Source organism: Pseudophryne corroboree, chromosome 7 (assembly GCF_028390025.1).
Source record: "Pseudophryne corroboree isolate aPseCor3 chromosome 7, aPseCor3.hap2, whole genome shotgun sequence".
Classification (NCBI taxonomy): Eukaryota; Metazoa; Chordata; class Amphibia; order Anura; family Myobatrachidae; genus Pseudophryne; species Pseudophryne corroboree.
Window position 1 is genome coordinate 218,879,328 of NC_086450.1, and position 24,279 is coordinate 218,903,606.

The following is a 24,279-nucleotide window of genomic DNA, read 5'->3' on the forward strand; positions in this document are numbered from 1 at the left end:
ACATCATGGAGAGGCAGCAGGAGGGGGAGGATCCGAGATGTCACCCGACACACCATAATTATCATCACGTAGAAAGTCATCAGCATCAGAAGGAGAGAGAAAGTCGTAATGTCTATCCTTGTAGAATTTGCGTAGCTTTGCAGGCTATATTATGGCGAACTTCTGTTTGTTGCGCACAAGCCTGGAACAGATGGGTGAGAAAGCTTTTCTCGCTTTCGTCAACTCAGCTGAGAAGTCTTGGAATATCCGCAGCCTGGCTCCTTCCCAGTTTATAACAGGAATTTTCCGAGACGCTCTCCATATCTCAAGTTTATACATGTAGCTAAGGCATTTAAAAAGTGTGACTCACGGTTGGGGGTCATTCTGGCATGGTGGAGGACCCACCCGGTGGACACGCTCAATTATCATATCTTTACAAAGTTCCTGAATTCCCAGAAGTTGTGGCAAAGTTAGCTTAACTAATTTTTCCAAGTCGGGGCCCTTAATGGACTCGGGGAGTCCCACCACTCGCGTGTTGTTACGGTGCGAGCGATTTTTGATATCTTCCATATGGTTAATAAGAATATAATTCTCTTTTTCTAAGCGTTTTATCTCGGTTTGTACATCAGCCATATCATGGGCTAAGGAGCCTATTCTATTTTCAGCCCCATGACACACGGACATTGAGCTGCTGTACTTGTGCTGAAATGTCACTCACCGCCAGGGAGAGAAGCGGCCCCACCACGGAGGTAACTGCGTCCACCAGATCTGCGTAGGTGAGGGGAGCGTCGGGTGACCAGAGAGAGTAAGGGGAAGCATCAGGTCCCCCCTCTGCAGCCGGATTCTTGTTGGCCGGGGACGCCGTCTGCGCGTCTGTGTCCGGCACCATGTTGGGATCCACAGCGCGCTTCACCTGGCGCAGCGTCTGTTGGAGCGAGCGCTGTGGCTGCGAAGAGGTCACAAATTTGTCCATGAGGGACAATCACTGAGGGTTGGAGAGAAATGTGGGAGCTCTGGGAGGCTTTTCAGCCGTGTAAAGGTCAGTTGTAGCCGGGCACGGAGCGGAGCTGTGAAAGGGAGCTTCTCACTCCATGCACCCGGAACCGGAAGTGGGACTATTGTTTTTATCAGAGCAGCTGCGTGTGACATCATGCAGCCACCCTGAAAATGGTCCCAGCCCTCCCCTGTTCGCCCCATCCCTCCACCCCAACGCCACATAGCTGCCCTGAAAATGCTCACAGCTGTCAATCACATGGTGGTCACATCCATCGGGAATGCGACCACAATGCGTGTGTCTACGCAGCCATTGTGCGTCCGCTACACATGTACAGTTTGCTGCCATTGGCAAACTGCGGTGCAGGCTGCATCAGCGTATGGGTCTGAATGACCCTCAGTATCGCTTAGCGTTAGTTATTATGGTCAGGTGATAATCAGACAATAACTACAGTACAGATGGGGAGGATCTAAGTGCCTAACACATGTTTTTATGCACATGCCTACGCAGCTGTGATTTTTCAGGCTACTGACTCAGAAATTAACACAGACTACCGGAGCCATCACAAAGTCCTCAGCAACTGAGTACACATGCACAGCATTGATTCAGTAACAAGAAACATCGACTCCCCGAGTGAGTCTATGGTCACGCAGACTTGCTGCAGCAGTAGCGATGCTGGTGCCATGTTTCTTTACATACATGATCACAGCTGAAGACAAACACACTCCCCAAAAATGTCTGTGACACGCCTGCATTTTTGCTGTCACTCCCCATTACCTCCCCCAAATGGTCCCTTCCTGTCAATAACTCTGCATTTAAATTGTGACTGCGAGTGACGCATGAGCAGTGTGATTGCAGACTATGCGCAGTCTGCTGATAATCACACAGTTGTGTGAACATCATTATTGTGTACAAACATGAATTAAACCCCAAGTCATTATCGCTCCAGAGATATCTCTTTAAGTGCAGCAGTCCCTCAGGTTTCTTTCACAAAATTTACCATACTGTACTTTGGAAAACATGGCTTTCTGGAACTTGGCGTAAATTATTGCAGTCTATAGCAGGAACCGGCAACTGGCGGACCACGGTCCATCTCCGGACCGCAAAGGACAGAACAGCGGACCGGTTTACTCTAATTATAAATACTTTACTACTGGCAGGATACTGGCAGGGGAAGGAAGCTCACACTGTAATGATGCAGAGAGGCAAGAGCGTCCATCTTCCTTCCCCTGCAGAGCGTGCTGACGCAGCGTCCCACGTGAGCGGGCTGACGTGACGTCTCTTGTGAGCGGGCTGACGCGGCGTCACGGGACTGATGGAGGCTGAGGCGCTGACTGGATCCCGCGCACCGCACCACAGCGAGGAGGAGCCCCGAATGGACCCAGTCCCCGCACCCAGGGGACTCACCCTCTCAAGAGGAAACCAAGCTACCAGGCGGCGGAGCAGGGAGGCACTTTTTATATAAAGCAGCCAGTATTTACTCTGCACAGAAACAAAATAACTCACCAAATGTAACTCTCTCTGCACGTTCCATCAGCCCCACCTGCAGTGCACATGGGGCCTAATTCAGAATTGATCGCAGAAGCAAATTTGTTAGCAGTTGGGAAAAACCATGTGCAGTGCAGGGGGGCAGATATAGCATGTGCAGAGACGGTGTGTTCAAACCGACTGACATCTAAATTGTAGTGTAAAAATAAAGCAGCCAGTATTTACCCTGCACAGAAACAAAATAACCCATCTAAATCTAACTCTCTCTGCAAATGTTATATCTGCCACACCTGCAGTGCACATGGGGGGTCATTCCGAGTTGTTCGCTCGCAAGCTGCTTTTAGCAGCTTTGCACACGCTAAGCCGCCGCCTATTGGGAGTGAATCTTAGCATATCAAAATTGCGAACGAAAGATTAGCAGAATTGAGAATAGACACTTCTTAGCAGTTTCTGAGTAGCTCCAGACTTACTCGGCATCTGCGATCAGTTCAGTGCTTGTCGTTCCTGGTTTGACGTCACAAACACACCCAGCATTCGCCCAGACACTCCTCCGTTTCTCCAGCCACTCCCGCGTTATTCCCAGAAACGGTAGCGTTTTTTCACACACTCCCATAAAACGGCCTGTTTCCGCCCAGAAACACCCACTTCCTGTCAATCACACTCCGATCACCAGAACGAAGAAAAAACCTTGTAAAGCCGTGAGTAAAATTCCTAACTGCATAGCTAATTTACTTGGCGCAGTCGCAGTGCGGACATTGCGCATGCGCATTAGCGACTAATCGCTCCGTTGCGAGAAAAAAATAACGAGCGAACAACTCGGAATGACCCCCATGGTTTTGCACAACTGCTAACAATTTTGCTGCTATGATCAACTCTGAATTATCCCCATGGTTTTGTCCATTAAAGAAGGAGTTTGCTTTTGCAAACCAACCTGAATCACTGTCTAAGAGTAACATAATGACTCGTAATGTCTAGTAAAGTTTTATTTAAGGCTTAAAATTCCTTTTAAGGAATGTAGTATATTACTTGTTTCAGCAACAAAATAAAAGCTTGTTATTATTTACATTCCAGATATTTGATTTTGTGGTTTTTTGGACCTCGATCAAAATAATTAGATAACATCCAGACTCCATTAAAAATGACTTGCCTACCCCTGGTCTATAGGGTGCATTCTGCCAAAGGAATAAAGAATTAATCATAACTGGATTGCTAAATGTGAGTAAGGGAGAGCTAATCATGTTTACTTTATAATAGCAGCTGGAGCCCTTAGCCCAAATCCCATTTTCATTTACTTGTGACTTCTCCTGTTAATGTAATGAATTTTTATGCACAAGCACAGGTTATTTATTACCCAAATGATCTATAGTTTTGGCGCACAGGATATAGCAAGAAAAGTTTATATTCAAAGTCTCAAATAGATGATGTATTATAGTGCTTTCCATTCATCTGGGATTTAGCATTTGTAAAACATAAGACCGTTTTCTACACAGTAATCATATCTAGCTGACATGTTCTGTTCTGACACAATCTTGGCAGCGAAGTATCAATAGTAGCTACATTCCTTGTACAAAGAGAACAGGTGAATTTTTTTGCAAGTCTGGCTATGCTGTGAAAAATCTACTTTCACCATAATCAAAGAACTGGTAAGGAACAGGTTTACATGACAGCAAACCTAGATTAGGTACGTATTCTTTTTGTATTATTGGAACGAGTGTGTCTTTCCATCTGTGATTTGTTGGAATACAGATTTCAGAGTATACATCCTGGAGCAGGCGCCCTAGAGAGAATTCAATAATAAGAGATATCATCTTGACACTTAATCTTTGGCACTGTCAACGGGAATGAATATCAAAACCCCGGTCTGCAATCTACACTTTGTTTATTTAGCACATCCAAAACAGGCTTTGTCCCAATAAAACACGGATATTTAATAGTCCGATGTATTAGGCAATAAAGAATTGAGCCAAACTAAGCTCAGGCCTCAGTTTGAAGAATTTATAATATAAACGCTCACCTTTTTTTTTTTAACCAGGATGGTTATACTGTACCTGATTTACTTATATAAATTCAATAAAATAGATAGTTATTTGCCTTTTCAAGGCACTTCTCACCTCAACTTGTGCAGATGCACAGGATTACAGATAAGGTACCTGCATTTACAGAGGGATAAAAATATATACCAAATATAGTATACAGGAGGAAATGGGCAGAGCTGAACTGTCCCTTGGTAAGTATGAAGAAGTATCGCCAGTCTGCCTTGTATTCAAAGCAGTGCAAAAACGAGATGTCACTTTGCATTATACTATTAGGTAAACTAGATAAACAGGATGAGAGGGTGCATTTATAGGGACATTTCTAGCTTTGAGGAAGGGTATGCAGCCAATTTCACACTGCAAAAATGCTTTAATGAGTAGGGGGAGATCAGAGGTGATATGTATCATGCGTTGTGCAGAGATAAAGTGGAGTAGTTGCCCAAAGCAACCAATCGACTAGTAATTGTCTTTTACAAGACTGTGCTGGATTAATGGCAGTTGTAAGCTGTTTGCATACTTTAGGTAACTTCTCCATTGTATCTCTCTCCAAGGGTTGTTACATCTCTCTCTTAGGGGAATATGTATCAAAGTTTGGAGGTAGATAGAGTAGAAAGAAGATAAAGTATCAACCGACCCCTGTCTTGTCATGAACTTCTGATGAGATGGATTTTGGATCTTCCAGTTGCACACGGCATAGATGCATATTTCTATATGGCCCATTCCCAATATAAAAGAAATCTGTTATATTGGGAAAGGGTTATAGAGAACTTTTCCAATATGTAATAAAGGTGGTCTTGGTATTCTTCACTTACATAACTAGATTGTTTAATGATGACGATAAAATGAGAAGTATTTTGGGAGACAGTTTATCTAAATGAAAGAGCTGTTTCTAAAATGGTACAAAGTTAAATCATGCACCTGGAAATGCTCTGTGTAGGTGCTCAGGTGTAAAATTCATAGTCCTCCTAGATGTCACTTGGCATCCTCTTCCCTATAATTAGGGTGTTTTTCACATCATAGATTCCAGACATTCCTTTTTCCCACCCTGGTCCCTACTCATTCCTTTTTCCGAACTATTATTCTAAGGGCGGTATACAGTTAGCCATGGTAACTTACCCCAGCTACAGTAATGAACTCTTGCCTAGCCTATTAACCCCGATGCCGGCACTTATCGGGGATTTGGTTTTGCCTGACTACACCCTGAACACTTTCGAACCAAAGGGATTAAATATTGATATGAACGTATTCTTAGCAAAATAATCAAGCCCACACAAATAAAATTATAGTAGTAATAATAATAATAATAATATAGAGGTGGGGTTAAGGGGGTTAAAGGAGGGGTAGGGTGGAAGGAGATAGGAGCGGGTTGTGTAAAGTATGATAGTGAGGATGTTAACAAGTAGTGTTTGTGCTCTTATAATGGTTATGCTTTTAAGAGTGATGTCGTGTGTTACATAATGTATCACCTACTTTTGAATTTACATTATGTCTCATGTTCAAAGTTGTGACCCTAATGTGATATGTTTGTATCTTTTGCTTTTGGTTTCAAGTTATATATTAAATCACTATGCATGTATTGCAAATAATCTTTGAGTTCTGTGGTGATTATTGTGGCGTATAAATCTGTGTATATTGCATAGAGGGGTAATGTAACTGTTAATTGTTAATTTGTAGAAAGGATAGTATTGTGTTCATTATTTGATATTGGTGTATCTGAACACCTGTATACCAAGTAGTCTATTAACACCAGGATATATTGTTGTGTGCTTGTCAACATTATCCCATACAGCACAAATATAATCCCCCAACAAATCATTAACCCAAATACACATATAACTTACATACACATATAACCATCCTATGAAGGTGAAACAGGGAGGACAACACATATGTTTGCATAGTAACCCTTTATTGAGATTCTGAGCAAACACCATCATCTAGATAGTTAGAAAACATGCTAATAACCACCCAGATTAGGCATGGCACTGTAACATCACTGAGGAGTCAGGATCGCAACCTAACTCAAGGCAGGTAACTGAGGAGTTAAACCATAACATTGAACATACTGTATGATAAATGTAACACATTATTGACAATTCTGAGCAACTGTGGTAGCCTGTCAACAAGAACAGACTGAGCCGTCGGATTTACATCCAACCGCTGCACACCAGGAAGTACTTAGATGTGGATTTGCACACAGGCAGTAACATTGTGGAAGAAATTTACTCCACACACAAACACTTGAACAGCTGCAGTGACCCAGAGTACTCTCTGGCTGGAGAGGACCCAAGTTCCTGCTGAGCATCGTGTGAACGCACACGTGACCACAGTCCCAGAAGACAAGGAAGCCCCATGCTGGCAGTGATGAGCATCTGCTACTAGAGGGATTCCAGGCACTAAGGGAGACGGAAAACATGGTGGGGATCACATAAATCAGGCTACAGAAGCTGAACCGGTACAGGCATGCACCACGGAATCTCCGCCCATCATTTCTGCCTAACAAGCCCGGCTGATCCCAACAGTGTGTTTAACATACAGATACTTACCGGTAAGTGGACGGTGCATGCGGGTGCTGCCTTATACACCTCACATCACTGAACTGAGACTTACACTAGTGTTAGTGCACTCACCATGAGGAAACTTAATCTCTGGGTTAAGAGTTTATGACTGACTGGTTTGGAAAACCAGTCAGTTATATGTGTACTGTAGTTGACAGCACCCCCTATATAGATTGAATATTATTTGAGATATTAAAAGGGGCACCTGCAAGTGGGTGAATGGTAACGAATCCCATACACTCACAATATCAATTTATATGCAGTATGTAGATACCAAACCTCTCTTTAAGATATTATGACATATGGTTTCCTAAAGAATTACCTTACACCCACTGGCAACGGAGCTCCCTCATTGGTGACTCTGCCATTGACCATCACTGTAATTTCTACGCCAAGAGTCCAAGCAAACTGGAGAGCATTATCGCTTCTACCATTATTCAGGTACTGTTGCTGCTGCTATTTTATGTGCAAAGTACAGATGTTTGGTACTTTGTACTTGCACATGACCCATTCTGCACATGCACAAACGGGTCCTGCAATGTCAGAAGCAAGATGGCAGCAGACTGTCATTGATTAACAGTCTTCTGCCATTTAGGGGGTAGGGAGGTGGCAGCAATGGGCAGTGGTGCTGAGAGAGGGGGGGGAGAGGGTACAAATTACCCAGGCCCAGTGAGGGCCCCAGGCTTCCTCCCCCATAACTGGCAGCAGCAGCTACAGCTCTTCTCCTAAGCCCAGCACCTGCTGCTGACTGCTGGGCTGGAGTGTGGCCATAATGGTGCTTAAAATAAAATGTTAGGGCTATTTTTTCAAAAGGTGCATGACTACGCCTCCTGTGAATAGGCCACGGCCCCTGAAAAGTACCTGGGCCCAGACATACTATCTATCTATATACAGTAGATGCGTGTGTGTGTGTGTGTGTGTGTGTGTGTGTGTGTGTGTGTGTGTTTGTGTGTGTGTGTGTGTGTGTGTATCTATCTATATCTAAATATATATATATATATATATAGATCATGGCTGGCACTCTGTCCAAAATGCTGCACAATTTCCTGGGTTCCCTTAGTGGGATGACAGGTAGTTTAAGCAGAAATACCATGGCACTCTCGGAACTTACTAATGTAACAATATATTCTGGTGATGACCACTAATGTGCAAGTCAACATTTCAGTTTATTCAACTTTAATCATAATAAGTCCTGAAAGTTGTGTGGCATTTATGCATATACTATATGTTTGTGTGTTTATGTGTGTGTGTGTGTGTGTGTGTGTGTGTGTGTGTGTGTGTGTGTGTGTATACAGTGATTGCACTTACACGCTATAGGGCATCTTTTATCCAAAAATTACAATGGAGGATCCATTTTCACAAACTGATGGTGTTCCAGGGAATGCGCTCTGCAACCAATGCAGCTTTTATGTGACTGTCCCACCATCCTAATAGTGAACATTTTTGTGCCAACTGCTGGGAGGTATGTCCTGCTCCTGTGAGTGCATTCCTCCCAACATGACCCTCTCCAGGAGGGACAGAATGCTCTGCTTCTGGACTTCCCTCTTACTGTATGATTGCCATCACCTGAAGTGAAACACCTTTCTTATCCATTACCTGTTCAACACAGGTGCCGGCAATCATAAATTAAGAGAAAAATCCAGAAGCAGAGCATTTTGTCCCTCCTGGAGAGGGTCATGTTGGGAGGTATGTGAGTGGGGATGTCTCGTGTGCTAGACATGCCCCTAGAGTAGTATTGCCATGCAACTAACAGGGTGTAGCCACACCCCTTGCAGGGGGGCCCCAGGAGGTCACTGTACCAGGGCCCAGGATTTCTCTTGGCAGCCCTCCACTTCCCAAAATGGAGTCATGTCAGCGCTGTTTAGTGGGAGGGAAGAGGTCGGTGATCTCCGATGTAGGATGGAGATTTCCTGGCCTCTGCTATGGGCGGCTTGCTCGGTTACATAGGCGCCTCAAGCCGCATGATGGTCTCTTAGTGATCCAATGCTGCATCCTAGGAAGCAGGTCAGATCCCTACTGCAGCAGGAGGCATCTGCTTGTAATAAACGCCTCCTGCTGCATTACCATACAGCACTAACACTGCTGCTTCTAAGGTAGCAGCAGTGATAGCAACTCCACCCACATCTGAATGAGCCCTAATATTTATATTTGCCTATTTAAAATAGACAATTTACTTTATCTCACATGTTCTATCATACATATACTGCGTACAGAAATATTTTGGGACTACACACATTGCTATTCCTTACACCAATTGCATATCCATCCCATCCCCTTCCCCCACCTGTGCCACGCTTCATCAATTCCTATATATTTAGATATACGGGAAGAATGGACACCTTCAAGATTTAGCAGTGCTGAAAGTCAGTCCCATATCCCATAGTGAGCTCCATGCAATCTGCTATTTGAAACCAAGTCCTCAATAAGAATTTTTTACATGAACGCAGCAGTGGAAAAACCTAGGTCCGTGGCTTTTGTCTGCAGATCCTACAGTATGTGGGGGAGATGTATTAAGCCTAGAGAAGTGATAAAGCACCAGCCAGTCATCTCCTAACTGTCCATTTTCAAACCAAGCCTGTAACTTCATAGTTAGGAGCTGATTGGTTGGTGTGTTGTCGCCTTTCCACTTTATCACTTCTCCAGGTTTAATACAACTGCCCCACAGTGTGTTTCCATGCAAAAACATATTTTCTCATGGAAAAAATGGGCTATAATTGGATAGCCCCACAATGACCACAGGACAAAAATTGTGATAAAAGCCCATATATTCAGTGTGAAAAATGACCCTGGTTAATAGGATACCTCTCAAAGGCTGCATACATTTTGAAAGAAATTTATAGGAAAAAAAAGTATAGACTTTGTCATTGCAAAGATGGCTATCATTATAAATCAGAGTTATGGCAGATTATAGGGATTATGGATAAAGTATAGTCAATGTATGAACAAAAATTGTATTATTATTATTTAATGGCAGACTAAATTTAATGTTAACACATTAGATATTCCCCAAAGAAGTTAATTGTGGCAAACTCAGAGCTAATGGCGTAGAGTGTGCTTTAGAATCTTACCCCAAACATGTGTAAAACTGAATATTTAAACTTTGGATTCTCAAAAAAACTCTATCTGAGGAAAACCGTAGCAGATGGAATGAATAATTTATAGTAAAATATCAGAAATGACTTTAACATTCATTAAAAGTAAAATATATGCTAACTTTAATATTTAGTATTACTGTAAGTCACAGGATGTCGTACATTGTAAAATGGGCAGTATGAATAACTGGAACATTGCATGCTGTCAGCTTTCCCTTCTTCCACTTTAGACTGCAAACAGTAGATATTGTCTTCAATGGTCATAATGTCAATATGAAGAATGTCGACACTGATGAAATGTCAACATTATTAAAATGCCCAAAAAATATTCCTGGTGGTGTAGTGGTGACTTCCCCATGATGCCTGGCTCAAGGTGAATATATCACTTATCCTTATCCCTATTGCTTGCCTAATGCATTCTCTCCAATCCAACACCTTAACCCTCCACTATCAGTCCATGCAAAATGCATCTGCAGTGGTCCATGGAATCGACCATCCATTGCTTTTTATAAATTTGGACATTTATGTTTGGGATGACCCACAGTGGTCTTTAGAGCTCTTACCCATTCAATATTCACCCATCCGGAGACCGATCCAGAATCCGTTTATGTGGACGTTTAATAAAAGGGGAGAACCACTATTTACATTGGCGTAGGACAGAATCATCTTCACCTCGCTAGGTGGAATACCCAGCTATCTTTCCACTTGGGACCTGGTAATTATAAACCGGTTATCCGTGCATGGTCATTGCATGTTAAAGCATTGGAACATTCTTAATCATCACCTGGCCTTTATAGAGTCCATGGAAAATCACCTTGGTCATATTACTGGCATTGAGGCTTATTTTATTTGTATTTGATGTTTATTTGATTTTATGTGTATGTGTTTATGGTATTTAATATCATTTATTAAAATTTGCATATTTGTATGAATATTAGCACCTGGTAGCGCTGTTTTTATCCTTTTGCATGCAAAATGTCGACACTGATGAAATGTCAACATTATTAGGATGACGACAAAATATTCTTGGTGGTGTAGTGGTGACTTACTCATGACTTCTGGCTCAAGGTTAATATATATCTCTAACCCTTACCACTAACCTTCCCCTTATTTCCTAATGCATTCTCTCCACTCCAATACCCTAACCGTTCACTGCCAGTCCATGCAGAATGTTGACATTTCACATATTGACATTTCAGCAATGTCAGCATGACTGTTGACATTGTGGTGTTGACATTATGAATGTCAATGTTATAATTGCTGACATAGTAATTGCTGACATTATGACTACATCCCTATGAATATGGGTGCATTTTTCACTCATATAAATGAGTGCTCTCTTGTCTCTCTTAGATGGATTTTGGAGCTAGTTTGGTCTTCAAGAAGCCAGGTTTGGCCTGCCACCTCCATTCCTGCATCTTAAGCATGCCATCTACTCGTAAGCTGGGTTAAAACTGTTTTTGAAGAACTATCTCTCATCTGTTCATAGGTACAGTAATTCCAGCTTCCATATCAGATTCCTTCATCTCTGCATGCCTGCTCTTTCCACATCTCAAGAATAGTCTGTTTGAAAGTTTGTTTCCAAATGTGAGCCTGCAACGTGGTTTGGAGAAGGCTGCCTCATCTGGTGTTCTGTGCTGAATAAAAATGCATGGTTCTTCTGATTACACTTACCCGGCAAATTTGAAGTGCTTATTAGTGAGTCCACATATAATTGTTGTGGTTTGGTATACAAATGCCAGTGCTGCTTTTTACGTTTGGAGATTGGTGATTGTAGAAACGCTGCATAGTGGTGAGTGCTATAGAAAGATTGGGCACAGAGTTACTCCACACCCAGTGGTTTTTGAGAGACACCAGATGGCTAGTGTGCCCAGGGGCAAGACTGCATTTCTAGCGGTGTGTGGACATTTGATATCAGGTATATATAGTACCTGCCCCCTGTCTGGCCATAAATAAGCAGCATTTTATTGTATTGCCCGGCTCATATATCAGCTCTGCACTGACTGCTGAAGTACTGTAAATGCATACTCTGGGACTTCCATCGGGTGGATTTCTCAAGGGACACTCTTAGGCCCCCCTGTCTGGCCATAAATAAGCAGCATTTTATTGTATTGCCCGGCTCATATATCAGCTCTGCACTGACTGCTGAAGTACTGTAAATGCATACTCTGGGACTTCTATCGGGTGGATTTTCCCAAGGGACACTTTATTGGATTGCTTGGCTCATTTATTAGCCCTGCACTAGCTGCTGAAGAGTATAAGCATACTCTGGTACTTGTGGTTCTTTGGGGGGGGATATTCCATTGACACTTATGATTTCGTTGTGGACTCTTATATGACTTCTTCTAAAGGCACTTGACACACCGTGTTTTACTAATAAGGCTATTAACTAATTGATCTGGAATATTTTCATTTGTTCTAATTAACTTAATATAGATATTAAAGTAATTGTATATATATTCTTCATAGTATCATGTCTTAACCTATTGTGCCATATCAGTATTTGATATTTTAGTATTTTGATGTAGGCATTATCTTTTGTTTTGGGTAATTTGCCTAAAATTACTACCTCATCTGGATCCTTCGTGGGTAGGATAACTAATCCTTGCAACACCATTAGTGTTATCATGTTCTTACAACCTGATAAGTACCTTGGCCAGTATTCAATTAGCCTGATAATTTTAGCACCCAAAGCATAACCCTCGATAAGTGCTGGATATTGGGGCTACCTGAGCAGCACCTGGCAAATCAATTAGCTGCTATAAATTACTGCAGCTAATTGAATATCCCCCTTGAGTCCTTTTGAAGAAAGAGTGCTATATAAGTCAAGTTATTATTATTATTATTATTATTATTATTATTATTATCTTCATCCATTAGTGTTTGGAGTTATTTGGACTGGTCTAAGATAATTATTCTTTCTTTTCTCAAGTTATATATACATGTAACGTCTGAAAAGGCCACATACTGTAGGTGTACTTATTTTTTGACTATAATGAATTTACTATTTATAATAATATTCTGTAAAGGACTCTATTCCTGAAAACAAATATGTGAATGGAAGCACTGTACACAATATAATCTTTTAATAAAGCAACTTTAGTAGAAGCAGAGGGCTAGTGTCACAGAGCAGATTAGCAGCAAGTTAGCATCACTTAACTCCAGCAATGCAAGCATACATTTTTAATCCCCGTAGTGTCTTAGAGTGTGCAGTTAACCACTACAGTGAATGTGATAAACAATGTTAAAGAAACAACCAAGATTATCAACATTTTCAAAACTCACAATCTGTGCATAAAATGTCACTAGCACTATTTGGCCATAACTGTTTCCATTCTTATACCAACACCATATCACTATATGATTATGAAATGCACATTTTCAAATGATGGTCAAGCAAAATCAGAATTCAAAGTATTATATCAATGGAACATTGGGGGTCATTCCGAGTTGATCGCTACCTGAAAATGTTCGCTGCACAGCGATGAAGCAAAAAAAGGCACTCCTGCATATGCACATGTGGCGCAATGCGCACGCACAACGTACTTTCACCCTGGCCGATGTAGTTTCACACAAGGTCTAGCTATGCATTTCAGTCGCAGTGGCTGCCGCAGAGTGATTGACATGAAGTGGGCGTTTCTGGGTGTCAACTGACCGTTTTCAGGGAGTGTTCGAAAAAATGCAGGCATGCCAGGAAAAACGCAGGCGTGGCTGGATGAACGCAGGGCGTGTTTGTGACGTCAGAACAGGAACTGATCAGTCTGAAGTGATCACAAGTGCTGAGTAGGTAAGGAGCTACTCTGAAACTGCACAACTTTTTTTTGTAGCCACTCTGCGATCCTTTCGTTCGCTAAGCTAAAATACACTCACAGAGGGCGATGGCTTTTCTGAGCTCTTTCTATCCCATAGATTTCCAGGTGCAGTATCTATCCCATGGATTTCCAGGAGCAGATTAAAACAGACCTCTCTCAGTTTGGATGTCCCAATTCAATATATAGAATGTTGACAAATCATAATAAACAACCCCCCCACAAAAATAAAATAAAATAAATAAATAACCCCCACCCCTAAAAAACCCCAAAACAGCTTTCTCCCCCAATGGTGGTGAGGAGAAAAATAAATTTTACAGGGGGGAGGAAACAATGAAAGAAAAAGTTAACCCTGCTCAACTCAAGCATCCTGGTGCTGAAATGGTTAAATCAGAAGGGGGAATATATTTTCCCTTTAGTTTAGACTGTAAGAATACGGTAATGGGGGAGGTGGCAGAGGTTTGGAGGAATCCTCTCCAAGACTCTGTTAGCTATCGGCAGCCTGTCACTTTCTTTAATACAGTACTCCTGAAGACATCTTTTTTTCTCATTCAATTGGAATAAGTATGTGCCTGTATGTCACATGTTGGGAAAAATAATTGCTGTTCTTCAAAAACAGGACCCCCATCTGTGACACCTGTCTTGTGCTCTTCTTATTCCAGAAGGTTGCTACACATCCTAAAATAATTAATATCTCATAATTCAGTCTGGTAAATCCCACATTTCCAAGACTCTCTGTCATCTGATTTGTCTATTATTTAAAAATCTAATTTTGTGTATCTACAATTTACTGATTTACAGTATTATTTGAGTAAAATCCAGTGTATTAGTATGTACGTGCCTGGTCACTTCTCTCTGTTCTATAACATTATACAGTACCTGTTTCAAACTCTCATTTTATAGTAAGGAGCCCTCAGGCTGTCTATTACACCAGCCACTTACGGAAACTTATGCAGCCAATCTCCCTTCTAATTTGTCTCCCTTAATTGTTTCTACAGTATAATATTCAATTAAACTGTTTTCCAACTGATCATTAGTAATTATAATATGTTATCTATTGTAAATGTAATGCTATTTATCAGTAGCTTTTATGTTATATTATTTTATGGATAGTTTTATGTTATGTGTTAGTATTAGTTATCTAATAGTTTTTATGTTGCTATTGATCAGTAGATTTTATGTTATGCTATTTATCAGTAGTTTTAATGTTATATAGTAGTTTTTATATTGCTGCTTATCAATAGATCTTATGATATGTTACTTTAAGTTATTTATTTGCAATTGTAATGTTATAAACTCTTGGGTTCATACGAGCCAGTGCCTCCCCAGCCATTTACCTCCCCACATATCCCTGCTTGCTACATTGTATATACATGGTACTGTACATGGATACAGGGTAGTGCAGGCTTACAACCCAGTAACAGAAACTGAACCACAACTCCACAGTTGTGCATCCATGTACATGTGTGTAAACAGACTGGTCGAACATGTCTGCATGAGCCCTTAATCTTTGAGACTGCCAGCAGTCCATCATTCCTCTCAATGGTGAGCACCAATTACTGCATGATAACATTACTTTTTTTATATAGATTACAGCAAAATACTGTCAGGGACAGTCTAGCTGTGAGACAGCATACACAAATCTAAAAAGACAGTCATTGTTAATTCGCCTGGAATGCTATACCAAAGATAGTATTATTATCCCTACACTTAAAAGGCCAGTAGCAACTAAAAATAAAAGTCCCTATAAAGCAAAAAAAACCCAAAACCTTATTTGTCACCATAATGTGTTAACAAGGAAACAAATGAAAGTTCATTGTTTTCATCTTTGTGAATAAAATACATCTGTTGGATGTGAAAAATGTCATCGGAACTCTGATTGTCACTGAAAATCTAACCACATATTATCCTAAAATGATGTTATTGTATTATTAACTGATATAGTGATCTCATTATATTTCTACTTAGATTCATTACTATTGATATGTAAATTAAGTCACAATGCTCAGATAAATTCAGGTACTTATTATAAAAGACATTGTAGTTTCTGCAACAAAGGTAGAATTTTTAACAATACAATTTGAAAGTACTTAATACTGAAAAATATTTGAGCACCTTCATTGATTATATTCCTATATAGTGGGCACCAGTGAACCTAAATGTGAAAATCTTTGAGGCATCAGGGAGAAATAAGTGCTTTCCAAGGACCTAAAAGAGTTAACAATTATGCATATGATCAAATGCCACACTGGGTTCTAACTGTAGTTGGAACATTGTGGGAAATGAGGATTAGACAATACACATGGTAATCAGTCCTGGTGTTGGACTACGTAAACAATCGACGATGCTACAGTATCTGCCAGTGGCCTGTAATCCTGTCTTCAGTCTGCATTACTCATCCAGTCAGATATATTCCTGGCATGAGCCAAGTGCTTCAAGAGGTGCAGATGCAGTAGCAATCACAGATTATGATACTGTATATGCATTTCAGTCCATGCACCAGCTCAGTCTGTATCTCTTAATTTGAAATGCAATCCTGCAACTGCAAGTACAGTATCTGGTTGGGGTCTATGTGTCGATACTGACTATATAAACTATTTGCAGGAGGTGATTAACTTTGCTTCTGTAGTATTGAATCATGTGTAAATGCTAAATTTAACAAATTAATTTCCATTTTATATGAGAAAATAAACATTGCTCATTATTTTAAACATGTATTTCATATTGAGGCATCAATAAAGGGACCATTACTTATGTGGAATTTGTGCATTGTCTATATTACCTTCCTTATAAACCTAGGAAACATTTTTAATACGTAAGTCCATTTGCCTCGTTACTTGCCTATATCATACTTACTTTTCATCACTTCACTGTTAATAGAGCCAACCATACATTTGCAATGTGTCAGGAATTTAAATACAATATAACATATCTAACTGGCCAAATGACCTGGTGACGCAGAATACGCTTTTCCTAATACATTGTTGCGGCAAAACACTCATTAACCTTTTTTTTTTTTCTTGTTTTGTGTAAGTGATTATGTTCAGAATCGCTATTGTATTCATTCTTCATAAGGGGACCACAAGGATGTGAGTGAGGTTACAACAACCTGTAGCTAATCAGGGCATTAGAATATAAACACTAAGAGTTTAAATCCAATTTATTTGTATCTGTGAGATGGAAAATTATTAATGTAGGAAGGGCTAAGTCTACATGGAGCTAATGCAAACATTTACACATATATAATATCACACAGTAATGATGGAGGCTGCTATGAAAATAGTGTGGGAGGACTGGTTTCAAACAAACATTTTGATCAAACATACAACTTTTTGTAATATAGTTTTCTGGAATGACAATAGCCAGAGCTTCATTGGTGGAAAAGTTGACTGTGGAAAGTCTACAACTTACTTTCTGATCACAATCAATAAATTAATGTAAAATACTTTGTATATATGTTCTACACAAACACACACACACACACACACACACACGCACGCACACACGCACACACACACACACACACACACATATATATATATATATAATATGTATACACGCATATGTCTGAACTTATTAGTTAACTGGAAAGAAACATTGATGAAAGACATTTATACAGGCATCGGCAATTGTTGCTTATATGCGTTGTAACAAACATCTCAGGAAAAACAAATGCTACAGACATATTTTAGTTCATTCATTTATAGAGTTTTTTGGGAAGTTCACGGTCCATTTCAACATTATTTTGGGTGCTCTGGTTACCACATGTAGGGGAGATACAGATACAATAGTGATTTAATGATACTGTAACTTTTCCCTTTGTAGTGGTCATCACTGATCTAACAGTGTGGACCTACTGTATAAAACTTAAATCATGAAACATCCCATAGCCATGTTTTACATTTGCAAATACTACTTATAAATATGAGATGGAAAGCAATTTATTTTCATTTCTGTTGAGTATTATGTATAGCTTTTTTTTTAATCAGGTTTTGAAGTTGTTTTATCCAGTATTTATATATTTCTGAACAAACACACTTGTCCCTATACCAATATTTATATATCCATGAAAAATGTATGTGTATAATGGTCAGCAGATATTCTAATGTGTGACAATAGAGACACATTATGTGGATCTGTGTAATATGTATTCTCTTAATATCATATATTGTATGACTCAGCTGCAGAATCTGGGTATTTGGATTACTTTTGAAATATCAAAATATCTGCCACTTGACTACTGATTTGCATTTACTAAAATACTTAAAATAATGAAAGTGGAGTAATATTTATGCTTGTGTCTCATTCTTTTACTTACAATATAGAGTAGGATTTTGGGGGTTCTCCGTATATTCATTTTAAATCCATTGGCATAGACAATTATCCACTAAATTGTCTTGAAACTTTATAATACATGAAATACAAGTTTAAGAGATGTGGAAGAAAATTTATATCAGTTAACCAAATACTATTCTAAGTCTTAAAGCAATATATTAGTATTATCGGACCGGTAATCTAACAAATTCTATCATGTATTGATACACATATAATTAGCTCTGCAAATGCTCTTATATCAGGTTTTAGACTAAATACTAATGCCCAATAGCAGAATAATGTTATTCAACATTTTAAAGCTTCCAGTTGCACTTAATTAAACTTTGCTTAACCTGGTAAAGAACAGTTTAAAATTAAATGAAATGTCTTTAGTCATAAGTGGTCTTATTTCTATTTGATTTTATGATTTTCAAACTGTTCTTTTTTATATTATGATTATTATTATTTTTGGACCAGTTCAACATAGTGATGTTCAATGTACTTTAGATTTTTCCTATTTTAGGCAAGCTGGTTTACTGTGTACAGACTGCGGTAGACAAACTGCTTATCCCTAGGCAAATAGACACCATTCTTGGCTTGAATAAGGGTACCTGAAGACTGGAGGACAGCCTCCATAGTCAAATAATGTTTTTTTTTTATGAAATAATGGCAGGATTTGTTACTATCCACCTACACTGTACCTGTCCATCTGGAATTAAATGCACAGCTGAATGGGGAAACAAACTGTAATGAATTATTCAAAGGGTGAGGCTTTTCTTGCACATTTCTCTAGTAATTACCTTCTTGACAAGTTAATATGATAATACTTATCACATACTTGCAAATAATTTTTGGAAGACTGCAAATGAAATGGGTGATGTGTATATATAAAACTATTTTTTTTTTTTGTTTTTATTATGCTACTGAGCTGTAACATTTTAGGTTTTTGTTTTATGTACAGTTTTATATCTTAGCCAAGATCATATGTTATGTTTTTGCATAGTATGGTGTTAATATCCATGTCTGGGTGTAAAAAGTGTCATATTAAGATTTTCCCAGCATAACAATATATATCACATTTAATATTTCTTTGCTGTGTATGACTTAAGATAAAATGCATCTGTTATTTTTTTCTCTTCTGTCGATACTTTATCCAATGTGTAATCTGTTCCTCTGTGTTTTCATTGTGGTTTGTTGAATTTTACATGATCGTGTAAAAGAGCAACACTGACCTCTAGTGTTCAGTCCGTACAAAGTCAGTGTAAAAAATGATCAAATCCTACAAATTGCTAAATATATTTGTACATTCCAAAACATTAAGTGCTGCAGTTTGATTGTCATCTGATAATTACACACAAGACATCTTACTTGTTACTATGGATCGATGTCTTGACTCTGTTGAAGTACCTATGACTTTAGTGGACAAAGTTTAGTTCAGTGATTGCATGCTAATGTAATGTCTTCCAATAAAACAAATGTATTTGTTATGTTCTGTCTATACCATGCCCCTTCTCATGTATGTGCTATAGCTAAAGTGTTTCACAGCTTCAAGAGGACACATGACCTGGAAGCAAGCGTTTGAGCTGCGTTTGTGCCTCTAGAATGCCAAACTCTGTCCCCTGGCTCAGACTGCAGCAGCAGCAGGAGCAGCCATGGCTGCAGGAGTGAAGGGAACTCGACCACACATTAAACTTTGAGGAGTTACACACACAAGATCTATTGCATCAACATCCTAGTTATCTATTCAGACGCATAATAACCTATAGTAGCATATACAATTATAAATTGCACCCAGTGCAGTAACATAAGGAGTTTGTCTTTCTAGGGTTTAAATTAAAAAGTCCAATTTGTTAACCCATCAACCACAAATCAGTCTATATATTGTATGAAAGCAACCAATTTAAATGGACGTTATTCTAAGGATCTCAACGGGTGCAAAATGCAAACTGATCATTAAAGAGCAAGGTGTCAGTCATTATTGATATGTGCAAATATTAATGTTGCTCAGTATCTTTTTGTGAGATGCCCTCAGTTCAATTTCCAGGAATATACACAAATAATTATTTAAATTGAGAAAATGACTGTTGCTGTCTTTGTGACCATATCGCTGGTTCTGTACACACTGTCCCAGATAGTAGCTGAGGCAAATCATATGAATCAGTATGTACAGTAAATATTTTACAATGAAACCATCCTTTAGACACAATTGTATATGTACCAGAGACATTAAATTCATTCTATCTGACACAGCTACATAGCATATAACTATGGGAAACGGCTAAACGAAATACATGAAGCCTGCAAATTCCCTAGACCAATTAGAAATTATCGTGTTGCTCACAAGCTGAGTCCACGAAGGTAACTAACTTTTCCCCCAATCGTGAAAGACCCCTCTGCTCAGTAAGCACGGCACATTGACGTCTGTATATGCATAATTCTACACTATTGGTACTTACAATTTACAGCTGTTGATCCAAGATGCCATGTAGCAGAGAAGACATATAGAAAAGCACAAAACAGTTTTGCTTCTGAATCCATGTTTTTCGCTCCAAGTGACACAGTTTGTGTGTGAATTATACCAGATCTCTGTGTTGCGTTCAGACAATCCTGTGGCGCTCAGCAGCATCCAGTCACCCCAGGCTCAGCTGCAGACATTCCCTGCACACACTCCTTAAAGAGACACATCCAACGGCCAGGCGAACTGGAGAGGAATGCAGCCTACAGAGCTGAATAGAGATTCAGCACCGAGATGGTGGACAGCTCCTTATAGGCAAACAGTGCGCTCTCCACCCACAATCCCGGAGCAAGCTACACCCACTGCCTCACCAGCAGCAGCAGCAGCTGCAGACGACTCTTTACTTCCAGTGTGCAGGAGCTGCTTTGGTAGGATGAAGTCCTGGCCAGAATTCTGCTTTTTTTTTTAAATATATAATTATTGTTGTTATTATTATTATTATTATTAATAATGTTTTTTTCACTGGTGTTATAAACGCCTTTCTGCATGTATCACAAAGCAGATGCTGTGACTGCTGTCACGTAAGACCTGCAACCCGGAGGTGTTTATATGATGTCACAAGATGCCTTCTACATAGTAAATGTCACAATCCAAGGCTGTATTTCTGTACAACACTGAACTAATTAGGGGCATCCTCTCCTACATAACATATCCTTGCTCAGAGGCTCTGAAGTTTATAGCATTCTAAGCAGGGTGTATGCAGGCTGAATAATTGAGTTGTCCAAACTGTGAAAACTGCGTGTGTTTAAAGTGGATCATTTGTTGACTAAATGGTCATTGTTTCAGATTTTGGGAAAGGGAGTCTTTGTACTTACAAACATTGCTTAGAAAAACGTAAGTCATTATATCTGTTTGATATAATTAGCAAGCATTTATTTTTATTTGCAGATAGCAGTTGTTTCTTTTAAATATTTGCATGACAATACTCTTTGTTACAACATGGAGGATTTTTTTTCCTGATTATGCTAAATGTTGATATACTGTATAGTATAATATGAGCCCCTTGACAGTTGTGTAAATTAAGTAAATTGACCTGAAATCAACTGTTCTACAAGAATTTTCTTCTATTAAATATAATAACAATTTTGTCAGCACAAGGCTGTTGTTGTTGATATTATTCCCGTAAACTGCATAGCTTCATATACATTGTGGCTGTCAAGGATAACTACACCACCGAGCCCAATCTCTTTGGCTCTGTGAGCATCTCACTTCCTTGTGCGGATATTACTTCTATGGACATCTCAGAGGTAGTTTCAAAGGTCAATTCACAGTTAGTCTTAAGTGTCAAGCTGCCTTATTGATCATTAACTGTTTGATTCCAAAATAGCACATAATCTAATGTGCTAAGCAAATAGATTCACTCATAAAATATTCTAAACAGTATTGCCTTGAAGTTAGATACTATATACAATGTTTCAAAAAGAATTCAGATTATTTAGGCCCTTATAACTAGTTTACCATTTAAGCAATTGTCTTGGTTTGTGTTCCAAAGCATTACACTGTGTGTATACTGTGGGTATGATACAGTTTGGACTACGCTACATAGCGGTTGATTATAATAAGGGTGTATAGGGAGCCTACTATATTACTGTTAGAGGGCAGACCCTAATACAACTCATGCAGTAGTTAATTTGTGACTTTGATGAGATAAACTGAGTTGGGGCTTAAATGCTTTTTAAATATTGCAGGAATTTGTCGAGATTTTCAGTTTATATATTGCAAAACAATAATTTTGAGTATGTCTTGAGATCAAAAGTAGTCCAGACATGAAATAATTAGTAACATGATCTAATTATATAGATTTGAGTTGGCCTGAGTTTTACGCAATGTTGATATTTACAAATTACAGAATTAAGTTATTATCGGAATAATGGTCACACTATTCATAAGCGAAGGTACTTTAGTGATGCATTTAGCAGTGAGGATTTATTTGCAGAGTGATTGACATTCAAGGACTGTTTGGGGGAGGTAACGGGAAGTGATGGCAAAAACACATTTGTAATGTGACCATATTTGGGCCATGTCTCAGTCTACCACTGCAGTCCCATATGCAGAAAATATGGCATTCGTGTGTCAGTTTCTGCTGCCATTCTGCATGCCCATAGGGTTACTCATAGTCAATTATCAAGGGAACAGCATCCACCACTGTGTGTTTGTATGCAGTTGTTTAGATCTAAGAAGTGGCAGGTGGACATCTCAATACATTTCCATGTGGTTGCAGCACTAGCATATTCTCATATATTAGCTGCGTACAGATTCGCAGCTGTGATACATTAGCGTACATCTCTGAATCGGGCCCTTTATCGGCACTAAGAAACAATGCTAGTCGTAAAGTGATATTCACCTTCAGATACCCTGCCCTTCATACAGATTGTTACTGTCATTGACCTTTTATACGCTAAAAGATCCACTGTTTAGATACAATAAGATACAGTGTATAGGTCTGAGTTTACCTGTAGTCAAGGACAACAAGCATAATAAAATCTTCCTGGAAGATCATCTTGTATGAAAACAGAGTTCTCCTTTAAGCTGCCACTGACAGGGAAAGAATAGAGGCTTTAAATTAAAATATTGTCATAAAGACGTTTATATAATGATTTGTAGTTATAAAAAATATTCAATCTCATTTATATGGAGTAGGCTTTTTCATGTAAGTACACTTCTGCATACAGTATGATTCTATATAGTTTGATCTATTGACAGACAATTGCTGTATCAATCTGTCCATTCTTTCTAAAAAAAAAATAACAGCATAAAATTAGGCCACTCTGCTATTGTGTAAAGGGTGTGAACTGTTCTGATGAGACATTAAAATGTGAAAGTTATCCTTTATTTCTTCCCCTTTATGTTCAAACTACTTGAGCAAGCTATGTAAAACCACTTATCTAATTTTCTTTTCTCTACTTATTTAGCTCTTTACAAAAGGGTTTTGCCACTAACATCCTACTAAGACTGCACTCATAAAAGTGATCAACAATTTACTTATTGTAGAGTTTAATGGCAATTCCCCAAACTCATCCTCCTGAACATCTTTGGGACTTTTATCACCATTGGTCATCCTGTTTAACTACACAAATTGACTTCATTGGCATTTGTAATATAGGGGGTGATTCAGAGTTGATCGTAGCCCTGCAAAATTTTGCAGGGCTATGATCATGACCATAGACATGCGGGGGGACGCCCAGCACAGGGCTGTCCCGCCTCACATGTCAGTGCAAGCCACCCCGCAGTAGTGCAAAAGCATCGCACAGCGGCGATGCTTTTGCACTTTAGGAGTAGCTCTAGGCCAGCGCAGCATTAGCATGCTGGCCAGGAGCTACTCATCGCTCCCCGGCCCACAGTGGCTGCGTGTGAAGTCACGCAGCCACTTCGACCCGCCCCCCGCACGGTCCGGCCATGCCTGCATTGACCGGACTGCGCCCACGCAGCCGTTCCGAACCCCCACCAGTGACCTCCTCTGCCTGTCAAGTAGGCAGAGGCAAAGCATAGTACAGCGA

The 24,279-nt window shown here is 39.6% G+C and overlaps 1 protein-coding gene across 1 annotated transcript in view; it reads right to left on the reverse strand.

Annotated features, from left to right (window-relative positions):
* Positions 1-21,091, reverse strand: part of CNTNAP5 (contactin associated protein family member 5) — a 737,066-nt gene extending 715,975 nt beyond the window's left edge. Inside the window, exon 1 of the mRNA XM_063933980.1 lies at positions 20,724-21,091. Within this exon, the coding sequence (XP_063790050.1) occupies positions 20,724-20,805 (82 nt within the window). The 5' untranslated portion in view covers positions 20,806-21,091. The remainder of the gene's footprint in view (positions 1-20,723) is intronic.
* Positions 21,092-24,279: the final 3,188 nt, after the last annotated feature.